General features: G+C 44.1%; 1 protein-coding gene across 1 annotated transcript in view; it reads right to left on the bottom strand.

Moving 5' to 3' along the window:
• Positions 1-12684, bottom strand: part of TAOK1 (TAO kinase 1) — a 120345-nt gene that overhangs the window by 36143 nt on the left and 71518 nt on the right. The window contains exons 5-10 of the mRNA XM_030537144.1: positions 12253-12298; positions 11341-11437; positions 10383-10496; positions 9310-9401; positions 5811-5904; positions 956-1037 (exon numbers count right to left, since the gene is read on the bottom strand). Coding sequence (XP_030393004.1) covers positions 956-1037; positions 5811-5904; positions 9310-9401; positions 10383-10496; positions 11341-11437; positions 12253-12298 — 525 coding nt within the window. The remainder of the gene's footprint in view (positions 1-955; positions 1038-5810; positions 5905-9309; positions 9402-10382; positions 10497-11340; positions 11438-12252; positions 12299-12684) is intronic.

Below are 12684 nucleotides of genomic sequence, written 5' to 3'. Positions count from 1 at the left end.
TCCTGCGCTGTCAGCAGTCATGTGCTGATAGTGCAAGAACTTGGAACATAAGTATTTAATAGAAAGCATCATTACAGTAAAAGATGAAAAATCAATGCCATAGCTTTTTTACAAGAAGAATGAAAAATTAACCGAAACAAAATCCTGAATGCCACTCGATACCGTCAAGGGAGTCCACAGAAGTCACATTTGTGCAAGGCCATATCAATACTGCTAGTAGGTTGTCAGATTAAGTATATTCACTTATGCATGCATCAGCTCGTTGCAACCATTTAAAGACACTTACTATGTTTCACCGCTAGAGAAAAGGAAATTAAATAGATACAGCACATTGGAGAGGGGAGAAGGAGAAGCCAGGCAACATAACAGGAGGAACTCTGCCAACAAGTGACATGCATCAGTGTCAAGAAAAGCAGTATGTGGGAGAAAAATCCACTTGATCATACTGGAGGGTACATTTCAAATCTATCCATAAAGCACATAGGTGCTGGAATAATGTAAAAGCCTGCAGGAGTGTATATAGCACAGGATGAGGAGAAGTAAAGAACGATATTTTGCTAACCAATGCATGACAGCTCTGTCAGGATTAAGCACAGCAACCAAAGGACACACAGAGTTTCAGGCACTGAAACTCTTAAGATCTGGTGGTCAGCCTATGGCACTTCTGAATATTCCATTAGTAACTATGAAGATACAGCTGGATCGTTGAATCATCTAGCTAGCTGCTTCAGACTCTGAGTAGAAAAGTAGGAATGCTTACAAGAAAGAGTGCAGTCCACAAAGTTGGTTAGTTCTTGAGCTTGAGGGTATTAGGGATAACAGACAAAGCATTGTTTTACTTTGGTCTAGAAGAGCAGCAGGTGAGAAAGAAAGTGCTGTAGAGCATTATACTTCATACAATCCTTTCTTTCTAACACCATCTGAGTGGGAAAAAAAACAGGACAAGAAAGCCAACCTTCAGAAGCTCCTCTGATGTAGGCCTGTCTTGAGGAATTTTCTGGAGGCAAGAATCTACGAAGTTTCGAAAATAATCAGACCTATTGCAAGAGAGAAAAAATGTTAACTGAGTTAACTGCTGACTTCTTCATTTTAAACATCTCATTAAGGAACCATCTGTAGCAAAAACAATCTCTTTGCTCTCCCCCCCCAAAACAACCAACCAACCAACAAAAAACAAACAAAAAAACAAAAACTCCACAACACTTGACACAACATATTTAAGTCAAGCCAGACTCCCTGGCTCCTATGTAGATCCTTTAACCTCAGCTGCCAAACTCGCTCAGAGTCAGAATGCAAGAATACTGTGCAATTCAAGAGCAACGGACATTTTGTACCTGTTATCTAAAGGCTCACATGATTCTGAATGCCATCATTAATGGGCTAAATTTCTATACTGTCAAAACACTTTCATTTTGATGGGACAAATTTAACTATCGGATTCAACTAGCACACAGGCCTTGTGCCTGCCTTCTGCCCAGGGTGAGTTTAACCCCCAGCACACTGCATTAGCAGAATACCTAATATGTCTCAGATGTGTCTTCCAAAATATTCTGGAATCCATTGGCAGCATGGCTGTACAGGGGTAGGTGAACTTTTTATGAAGACACATCTCTTTGGATGCTGGGCCTCTACATTCTGCCCCTTCCTCATTTAAAGACACAGACTTTCTGACAGACGTTACTACTGACATGGGGTATGGCTACACTTGCAGCCGTACAGCATTGCCAAGGAAGCGCTCCAGCGGCAGCGCTTTGAAGGGCGAGTGTGGTCGCAGTGCCAGCGCTGAGAGCCGTGCTCCAAGCGCTGCGGCACTGTTTACACTGGTGCTTTACAGCGCTGTAACTTGCTGGGCTCAGAGGTGTGTTTTTTCACACCCCTGAGAGAGAAAATTGCAGCGCTGTAAAGCGCCAGTGTAGCCAAGGCCATGGTGATTATAGAACTTGTGAGATTTTCTTTTTTTCCTTCTCCCACCAAAAAGCCAGGTAATTACTTGATTTTTTCTTCTACTAAAGTTTTCTAGCAAATTAAATTCTTGAATTTTTTGGTCAGAAAAATCTATAAAATGAGCAGAACCTTTTCTGCAAATATCATGTGTGGGCACCTAATCAGAACATCTGTGAGGTTAAAAAGGTTGTAAAAGCGCAGTACACTGCATTACAATCGAAACATCAGGACTGCAGCTTAGCAAACAACGTTATTGCGATGCTGGCAGGCCAGATGCCAGCTCTTGTCCAGGCTGCAGGCATTAGCTAAGAATCTTAGGACTGGAAGGGACCTCGAGAGGCCATCTAGCCCAGTCCCCTGCACTCAATGCAGGACCATGTATGATCTAGACCAGTGGTCACCAACCTGTAGATTGCAATAGACTGGTCGACCCTAGAGCCTCTGCCAGCCAATTGTGATCTCCGGCTGCTAAAAGTCTGATGGCACAGTGGGGCTAAGGCAGGCTTTCTTCCTGCCCTGGCCTCATGCCACTCCTGGAAGCAGCCAGGAGGCCCAAGGGAGGAGGAGAAGGGGTCCCCGTGTGCTGCTCCTGCCTGCAAGCACTGCGCCCGCAGCTTCCATTGGCCAGAAACGGGAAATTGTGGACAATGGGATCTGCGGGGTTGGTGCCTGCAGAGGGGGGCAGCGTGCAGAGCCATGTGCACGCCCACAGAAGCCGCGATGGCCGCTCATGGGGCCGGGGAAGCCTGCCTTACTTAGCCCCACTTTGCCACTCACTAGGAGCTGCCCAAGGTAAGTACCGCCTGGCAGGAGCCCATACCTCTCCCGCACCCCTGCCCTAGCCATGAGCCTCCAGCACCCCATACTCCCTTGTGCACCCTGAACCCCCTCCTGCACCCCCAACTCCCTGCCCCAGCCATGAGCCCCCTCCCAGAGCCAGCACCCCGTACCCGCTCCTGCACCCTAACCCCCTACCCCAGCCCAGTGAAAGTGAGTGAGGGTGGTGGAGAGCAAGCAACGGAGGGAGGGGGAATGGAGTGAGCAGGGCAGGGCCTCGGGGAAGGGGAGGGGGAGATTCTGGATTGCACTTAAATTCAGAATTGATCTTGTGCATAAAAAGGTTGGAGATCACTGATCTAGATCATCCCTGACAGGTGTTTGTCTAACCTGCTCTTAAAAAATCTCCAAAGATGGAGATTCCACAACCTCCCTAGGCAATTTATTCCAGTATTTAACCACCCTGACAGTTGGGAAGTTTTTCCTAAAGCTCCCTTGCTGCAATTTAAGCCCACTGCTTCTTGTCCTGTCCTCAGAGGTTAAGAACAACAATTCTTCTCCCTCCTCTTTGTAACAACCTTTTATGTACTTGAAAACTATACTCATGCCCGCCCTCAGTCTTCTCTTCTCCAGACTAAACAAACTCAGTTTTTTCAATCTTCCTTCATAGTTCATGTTTTCTAGACAGTTAATCATTTTTGTTGCTCTTCTCTGGACCTTCTCCAATTTGTCCACATCTTTCCTGAAAGAACTGACAGCTTTGTAGCTGGATACAAGACTAGATCACCTATATGTTAGTTTTGCTCAAAATAAGTATTTATTAAGAATGTATTTCGTCTCGATGAAGTGCTTGTAAATTGCCGCATGCATTAGTCTCACTTGTAATAGCTGTACTCCATGCTGTAAGAAAATATGTAAGTTTTGTTGTATAACTTTAAAAATGTTTGCTCAGAACTTGTGAACTCAGGCATGGGAATCATCTCCCGCCCTGTCCACCCATGAGGACTATCAAAATCAGATGTGCCATCAAGGATCATCACAATACAAAGGATTAGTTAATGGCCCTGTCCCACCTAGGAAATGTTATCTGCAAGGAAGCTTGTCATGTGGGCTTTGAAGCTGAATGAAGGAAATAAAACAAACCCACTGGAAAATTTTCCATCTTTTTTGCTGTTTAAACTCTGAAGGGCCCGAGACTCTAAACTGAAGCCAGAGATTCCGGGGTTGCCTGCTGAGTCTGCCCTGAAAGAGGCTTTGAATTGACAGACCACTACAACGATCACTCTTAGGATTTAGATGGTACCTCATTTGTGTATATGTTTGCCTACCTGAACCTGTAGAATTCTCCTTCTTTCTTCCTAGTTGGTAATCATTTAGGGCTTGTCTACATCAGAAAGTTGCAGCGCTGGTGAGGGGGTTACAGCGCTGCAACTTTGAAGGTGTACACATCTGCAGGGCATCACCAGCGCTGCAACTCCCTGTTTGCAGCGCTGGCCGTACTCCCGTTTTGTCTCGGGTGTAGAGGATCCAGCGCTGGTGATCCAGCGCTGGTAATCCAATGTAGACACTTACCAGCGCTTTTCTTGACCTCCGTGGAAGGAGGAAGCCTCTGGTAATCAAGCTGGTCTCCTTTCCCGGTTTGCTCTCTCGTTCCCGGAACCCCGAGCAAGCAGGTCTCCTTCCCTGCGGTTTGCTGGGTGGCTCCGGGAGCGAGAGCAAACCGCAGCGAAGCTGGTCTCCTTTCCCGGTTTGCTCTCTCGTTCCCGGAACCCCGAGCAAGCAGGTCTCCTTCCCTGCGGTTTGCTGGGTGGCTCCGGGAACGCGAGAGCAAACCGCGGCGAAGCTGCTCTCCTTTCCCGGCTTGCTCTCTCGTTCCCGGAACCCCGAGCAAGCAGGTCTCCTTCCCTGCGGTTTGCTGGGTGGCTCCAGGAACGCGAGAGCAAACCGCGGCGAAGCTGGTCTCCTTTCCCGGTTTGCTCTCTCGTTCCCGGAACCCCGAGCAAGCAGGTCTCCTTCCCTGCGGTTTGCTGGGTGGTTCGGGGAACGCGAGAGCAAACCGCGGCGAAGCTGGTCTCCTTTCCCGGTTTGCTCTCGCGTTCCCGGAACCCCCCTTGAAGCCGCCCAACAGCGCTGCAGTGTGGCCACATCTAACACCACTTGCAGCGCTGGTTGCTGTAAGTGTGGCCACTCTGCAGCGCTGGCCCTATACAGCTGTACTAATACAGCTGTAACAACCAGCGCTGCAAAATTTTAGATGTAGACATGGCCTTAGATAGTTTATTACAGGATCGGCTACAGGCATGGTCTCTGGTGTAATATCTAGGATACTAATTGATCTGGGGTAGGCGACTGGGTCTTCCATGCCTGGAAGCAACCCAAATGGGGTGTGATTTTTGGCATATGTGATCTTTTTATCACTAATTCCAGTTTGTCTGGGTAGCAAGATAGACTGGAGAATCAAAGGGGCCTGTCTCTGACTCCATGGTAAGACCGTTAGTGATGCAGAAGTTCACATTTGTTACTGACTTGATGAAATCTAAATCTACAACATACTACCAGTTTGAGGGGTCTGCCCTGGGGTAGGCACTCATGGTCATGAGCCACTGCAGACAGTGTGACAATTATTACCAAGTTTTTTACTTTTAAAACTGATTCATCTGTATGCTGATTCAAAAGAAAATCTTCAGGGTCAGGAGGCACAAAATGAGACTATTTTATGTGTGTTTGCAAACTCTATGTAACAACGGCAAATACATAATCAATGGTTTTCTTCAGTGAGGTAGTAGCTCCACAAACCAAGATTTGGGTTTCATAAACTTTGTTTTTAATAATATAAAAATATTCATTTGCTGCTAACTCTGGGTTTCCAATGTTTAATGACACATGCCTTATCGTGGGATTTTATGTTCTTACAGCAAGTCTGTTCCGTTTCTGGACTTGCTGCATTCCTAGTCTCTAAAATATTCACTTATTCAGTAATGAATTTTGTGCACATAAAATGTACAGTGCACCTACTTATCAGCCTTTCAGCTCACATCTTCCCAGCAAGAACTAAGCATGACAAACGCTCCTCTCTCAGTAATACTCACCATTCATTAGACTGCAGTGTAGGGGATTCATTCTGTGCTATGTGATATAAGGCACTCATTGCGTTCATATTAAACAAAGGAGGCTTCCTTTCCGCTATACAGAAAAGAAAATAATTTTTATACAGGGAAATAGTCTTACAACTTCCCCTTAATTTATTCCCATCGCTTATAAAAACACAACAGTAGGACCATTAGTGCCTGAACATGGAGCCCCAAACCAACCCAGACCTTGCAACAAGATGTGCTGCCACGTGCTCCCACCATTGGTTTTACCCCTGCAGAAGATGAAAGCTCTTTGAAGATCAAATGTCTTGTCTTGTCAAGCTTTTGAATTCTGTAGGTTGTCATGGCGGAGTTCTCACTCTAAATTACCAAACTATAAATAAATCAGCAGTAAGATCCACACTCAATGGCTGCAAAGCCACAATATGGGCTCTGGCCAGTTTGTTACACAGATTATATTAAAACCTAAAAGTACTCAAAGTCCAATAGGATGGTAGCAATGTGGACAAAACTGGTTACTGAAGCTGTCACAACCACACTTCACTGACTGAACATATACATGTTCCGTCAAGAACAAGCAAATTCTTCACTATTTTGAGGGTAGATTCTCCGGCTCTCCCTTCTCTTGCAAGCTTGTGTAGTCTCACAGGACCAGCACCGTATGAAATTTTAATAGGGAAGGAGATGATCTCACCGAAACAACAGAATAGAAGGTTGGTCAGAATATTTACTAGGTAAAACTATAAAACTGAAGCTCACTGCAAACATTCCAAGGAAACAGTTCAAATTATGACATTTATACCCAGGGCCGCCCAGAGGATTCAAGGGGCCTCGGGCAAAGCAGGGGAGCTGTGGCGCTTGTACTCACCCGGCGGTGCTCCGGGTCTTCGGCGGCATTTTGGCAGCGGGGGACCCTTCAGTCGCTCTGCGTTTTTGGCAGCACTGAAGGGCTCCCCGCCGTCGAAATGCCACCGAAGACTCGGACTGCGGACGGGCCAGGACTCGGGCCTGCAGCAAACTGCCTCTCTTCCCCCACACTCCGGGCGGCCCCGTTCATACCCAGGGGAAAATGCAACTGAAGAATTTTTTTTAACATAGGATTCAGTTCCTATTTTCAGCTTTTTATGTTCTACCGGTGCTTGGCACACACACATTCTCCTCTCTACCTCCCACCAAGCACTTCACAATAATATATATGATGGACGTCAATGGACACTCTTCCATGTTTTGGGATTTAGTAAAATAGCCTCATGCCCCACCAGAACTCTGAAACTGAGGGATGATGCCCCCCTTCAAGCCAAAAATCATACAAAAAAGCAAGCACACTTCATAATGCAGAAACTCAGTATGCAATAAGGCACAAAAGGGGTGTGGTCACCATGAGCTAACTGCATTCTTGGGACACTGGATCCAGCCAAACCTTTCTAGCCCACTCAGAGCATGATTATGTCATGATAGCCATGCCCCTTAAAGCTGCTTTATATTGGCAACAAAAACTTTACTCTGAAGGAGTCTCTTTTATCCTGGAAGAAAATGAAGCTGACAGCCTGGAATGTTAGACAGCAATTTTAGCTAAACTGTGTGGTTCACATGGACCAGTGTATTTCTGAGAATGTTCACCAGCCAGTCAGACTGTTCATTCAATCCATGACATTTTAGAACAAACAATAAGATATGACGAGGCAGTTAATACAGCCCCAGTTACACTGAGATGCAGGAAGGAATAACTTTGCTACCTTGGGGGCATTGGTATTGAAGTGCTATTATTAAGTTGGATCTTTATCATGAAAATATTATACATTAGGGTAAAAGGAAATTGTCACGCACCTGTAACCCTTTTAAGCAGATATGCTGCTTTAAGCAGCCCATTCTAACTGCAGTGCCATGATTTATTTCCTGGGTGAGGGTGTTAATACTTCAAGACTGAATTGTTCCAAATCTTCCTTAAGAGATCTTCCAGACAAATTTATTCATGTGTGACAAAACACTCTGAATATAGCTATGAAGCTGTCTGTTTAACCCAGGTGCGGGCAAACTACGGCCTACAGGCCAGATCCACTCCACCAACCATTTTAATCCGGCCCTTGAGCTCCTTCTGGGGAGCAGGGTCTGGGACTTGCCCCGTCCTGTGCTCCACATGGGGAACAGGGTCGGGGGCCACTCCATGTGGCTCTTGGAAGCAGCGGCATGGCTCCCCTCCAGCTCCTACGAGTAGGGGCAGCTAGGGGATTCCGCTCCGCACACTGCCTCTGCCCCAACCACTTCCCCCACAGCTCCCACTGGAACTGCAGCCAATGGGAGCAGCAGGGGCGGTGCCTGTGGATGGGGCAGCATGCAGAGCCACCTGGCCGTGCCTCCACGTAGGAGCCGGAGAAGGGACATGCTGCTGCTTCCGGGAGCTGCTTGAGGTAAGCAGTGCCCTGAGCCTGCACCCCTGAGCCTCTCCCCATGCCCCAATCCCCTGATCTCCCTCCTGCCTACTGAACCCCCCAATCCCAGCCTGGAGCACCCTCCTGTACCCCAACCCCCTCATCCCCAGCCCCACTCCAGAGCCTGCACCCCCAGCTGAAGTCTGCAGACCTTCCTGCACCCCAACCCACTGCCCTGGCCCTGATCCCCATCCCACCCTCTGAACTCCTCAGTCCCAGCCCAGAGCACCCTCCAACACCCCAAACTCCTCATCCCCAGCCCCACCCAAGAGCCTGCACCCCCAGCTGGAGCCCTCACCCCTCAACACACACCCCACCCCCCAGCCCCAGCCCCGAGCCCCATCTCACACCCTGGACTCCTCATTTCTGGCCCCATCCTGGAGCCCGCACCCTCAACCAGAGTCCTCACGCCCTCCTGCATCCCAATCCCAATTTTGTGAGCATTCATGACCCGCCATCCAATTTCTATTCTCAGATGTGGCCCTCGGGCCAAAAAGTTTGCCCACCCCTGGTTTAAACCAAACTTCATGAACATAGGACTCAACGAAACTTTACTCTGTATACAAATATTGAAGTTAACATTTTGCTTTTCAGTTTTAAAGCCATATGTGATTTTGGTACTTTAGGATCTATTTTTGTACATTTTTCTCTGTGTGGATCATTCTCTCTCATTCAAATGTTAACTGACCCCACACAAAGCGTAGACGCTGTAAGTGCTAGAGGGTTTGCTATTTTCCTTGTCTATAAAAATCTCTTTCCTTTGTGTAATGAAAATGCCAGTTCAATTAACACAAAACTGGAAACTTACTCTGATTTTTGATTAAGAACTTACCACTTCACCCTAAAGATCATGTTCTAAAGCCATCAGAACTAGGAAGCAAGCACAGGTCTTGTGCATGGTAACTCAGATCAATACACTCCAGGGTTAAACAATTCAGACTCACAGAATGAAGTTTAAACATACTTTTTGGTAGAAATTAAATATACTCTACAGTATTAATTCCACAAGTTGGAAACAGAAGAAAATCTGTCAGGGAGTCTAGTACTTGGAAAGGAAGATGGCTTACCTAACTCAATACATGTTATTCCAAGAGACCAAACATCTACTTTGCCATCATACTGCCCTTCATCCATGGCTAAAATTACTTCTGGGGCCATCCTAAAACATAAAATTAAATTCTCAAAAAAATCTACATAATCATTACAATACATCATAAGCATTTCAATACTCCATAATTGGCCATGTGACAAATTGACTAATTTGAACTATTAAGATGGAAAGAAACATTGCACAGAATATCACGCATGCGCCTGGGTCACTTCAGTTTGAATTTGGATCCCAGCCCGGTGAACTCCAGAATGCAATACAACGGGTAGAGCCACACTGGCAAAAGCCTGCATAATGCATTCTTGCCTTATACCCAGTTCTGAGCATTACAACCCTGCTCCACCCACCTCTCCAATAGTCTAGTTAGCTACAAAATACTGGTAATACAACTACCACATGAACATAAAAACAGCCACACTGAGTCAGACCAATGGTATATCTAGCCCAGTATACTGATTTCTGACAGCTGCTGGTGCCACATGCGTCCAGGGAGTAACAAAACAAGGCAACTTCGAGTGAAGCTGTATATACACCACAGATTAGATGTAAAAGATCAAACCATACAAGATGTCTGCAAAGATTTCTGTTCAATCAAGCTGGCTTTTTCTACGAAAAAAACCTCTTTAGAAAATTGAACAGCCAGATGCCATGAGAATGTTTGAAGTTTCAAATCATCGTACTGGTTGAATAAAGCATGCACATATTTGCTTCAGGAGCATCACTATAGCTACTTACAGTCAGGGTAAATATAATAGCAAAATATATACAATTTATGAAAAGTAAATAAAAGTATTACACACACACATAGGAGAGCACTGAACTGTCCTTTCCTTAAAATCTGAACAGATCAAACTTTTGATAGCACTTAATGTTATATTTGCAATGTACATTTTGATTTCAATAGAAATGTACGGCTCAAACGTGGATTTTAGTAAGGCCCAAACAAATTAGACAGCCTACCAAAAAATGTTACTTCTTGAAGCCACAGCTGTGTCAAAAAAAAAAACAAGAAAAAAAAACAACTTTTCTTACCAATATGGCGTCCCCACAAATGAATTGGCAGGAGATGCTATGGAAGCAGATCCAAAGTCAGCAAGCTTCACCTGGCCTGGCTCTGTCAGCAGGATATTTCCTGCCTTGATATCCCTGGTTATGGAATACAAACATTACTATTACATCCCTAAGCCAGAAAAGCATCCGTAACACAGCCACAATGGAGTGTGCCATCATTCACAGGTTCAAGTTATAGACCACACTGACCCCAATATGAGAGTTTCAATAATGAGGTGGTCATAGCCTTAATAGTATGCCTGATCTTGAAATCTAGGTTAGTGTCTTGAAAAATAAACTTTAGTTTTCAGTGACTTCTAACAGCACCAAGAATTATTTAAATGCCATGACTGCAATCCATCAAAACCGTAAGAGATGGCTAGCTCCCCTTTTTAGACATTCTACAGAAAAATTTAATAGTTCCAAAAACTAACTCATTTTATTCCTACCAAAATGTGAGAGGAATCTTTTAAAAAATTATTTAGACTGTTTGACTTCCTTTATTGCCATTTTTCCCTGTGTGTGTATTACATAAAGCTAGTTTTTAAGAGGATTACTTTTCTTTATTGGAAAAAAATACCAAGCAACTTTCACACTGAAGCTGCCAAAAAGCGATGAAGCTAAACTATGTGCTTAGTCAGCCTTGGTGCTCTATGCTTCAAGGGATGAGCATCACCACTGAATTCTACCATATCACATGGGAAAAGCACAGCAAATTCAAGTCACTTCTACAGTAAACAAGATATATAAGATAAGGGGATTTTCCTTGCATTTTAGAATTATTGTGAATTACTAATTCTAGAAATATGGACACTGCAAAAAAAAAAAAGTCTTTACTTATGAATCTTAAATGTCATTTCCATTATTGGGGTGATCAGGATGCAATCAACAAGATAAGTTACCTGAAAGTGTGTGACACAGTAACTCTGTAAGTACTTACCTATGGATCATATTGTGAGAATGCAAGTATGCTAGCCCTTGGAGAGCACCATGGGTAATTGCTGCTATTTCCACCTCTTGCAATGGCTTTTTATGAACTTAAGGAAAGAGTACATTTGAAATTCATTATTAAAGAAAACAATGCAGTTTACAAAGTTCAGTGAATACTTTTAAAAATGTAAACACAGACCTAGAAAACTGTAAGTTCTAGTTTTACAAGGCCTATGTCCTGCATGAGAAGCGCACACCCAGTTTAGTAGTTGGTAATATACTATATAATCTGGAATCAGATGTAATCCTCTAACTATAACACTGCAGCTACTCATTCTATCAAAAAAAGGCCACACTGCTAAATTCACATCTAAATTCTTGTCAGCTTTCCGACCATTTTACCAATGGTATTTGAGATGAACATTTAATTTAACGTTAATGAACCTCAACAAAAAAATTACAACAAATCTTTTCTCCCAGAACTCTTCAAGAGGCCAGATGAACTACTCTGTAGCTCATCTCAAACAGGTTGACAGGAAGTGAAAGTAACTAACAAAATGCTTCATTTAGCAAACCCTTGCTACTCGGTGTAGTGACACTGTAGTCAATGGGACTACCCCAGCACTAAGCATTATGCCTGACAGCAAGGATTTGCAGAATTAAGCTCTGAAGCTGCATAAAAGGAATACAAACAGATGGTTGAAGATTTATTTAAAGATAGTAGGAGAAGACAAATTGTATGCCTCGGAAAGCTATACATTACAGAAAAATACTGCAGATATGTAAAATTTTGAATTATTGCAATTTTTCATTCCCTGCCCCCAAAATAATTAAATAACTGAACATTGTAGAACAACCCTGATCAATAATCTGTTGGATTATAAATTTCTCAGTTTCAATCAAAAAAGTCTTTGAGACATACCTTCTAGTAAGTCTGATGCTGATCCTAAACAATATTCCATAACAAGCTGTGTGGGGAGAAACCAAAATAATGTATTAGAGAATACCTAAAGATAAATACATGGTGACTAGATTTCATCGGCTTGTGACTAGTTGGTGATGCAGCATTCATTCACGTACTATGAATCTTACAACAGGAATTTGCCTTGTGTTCCGGCTGAAACTGCCATCATCTCACAAACCTTCAGAAAAATAAGCCTAGGCCCAAGATAATTTAGGTATTGGAAAAACACATATTACAAAACAATCCCAACAGCTGTGTTTCCATATTTCTGTTTAAATTCCAGTGAATTTAAATTCCCCTCAAACTTATACTGTACATCTTTGATAAGGAAAAGAGAAGAAAGGAGAATTACATACTGTATATAAGGCAAGGGTAGTGTTCAGCGATGTA

This window comes from Gopherus evgoodei, chromosome 17 (assembly GCF_007399415.2).
Source record: "Gopherus evgoodei ecotype Sinaloan lineage chromosome 17, rGopEvg1_v1.p, whole genome shotgun sequence".
Lineage (NCBI taxonomy): Eukaryota > Metazoa > Chordata > Testudines > Testudinidae > Gopherus > Gopherus evgoodei.
Note: the sequence above shows the minus strand (reverse complement) of the source record. Positions and strands in the feature narration are given on the sequence as shown.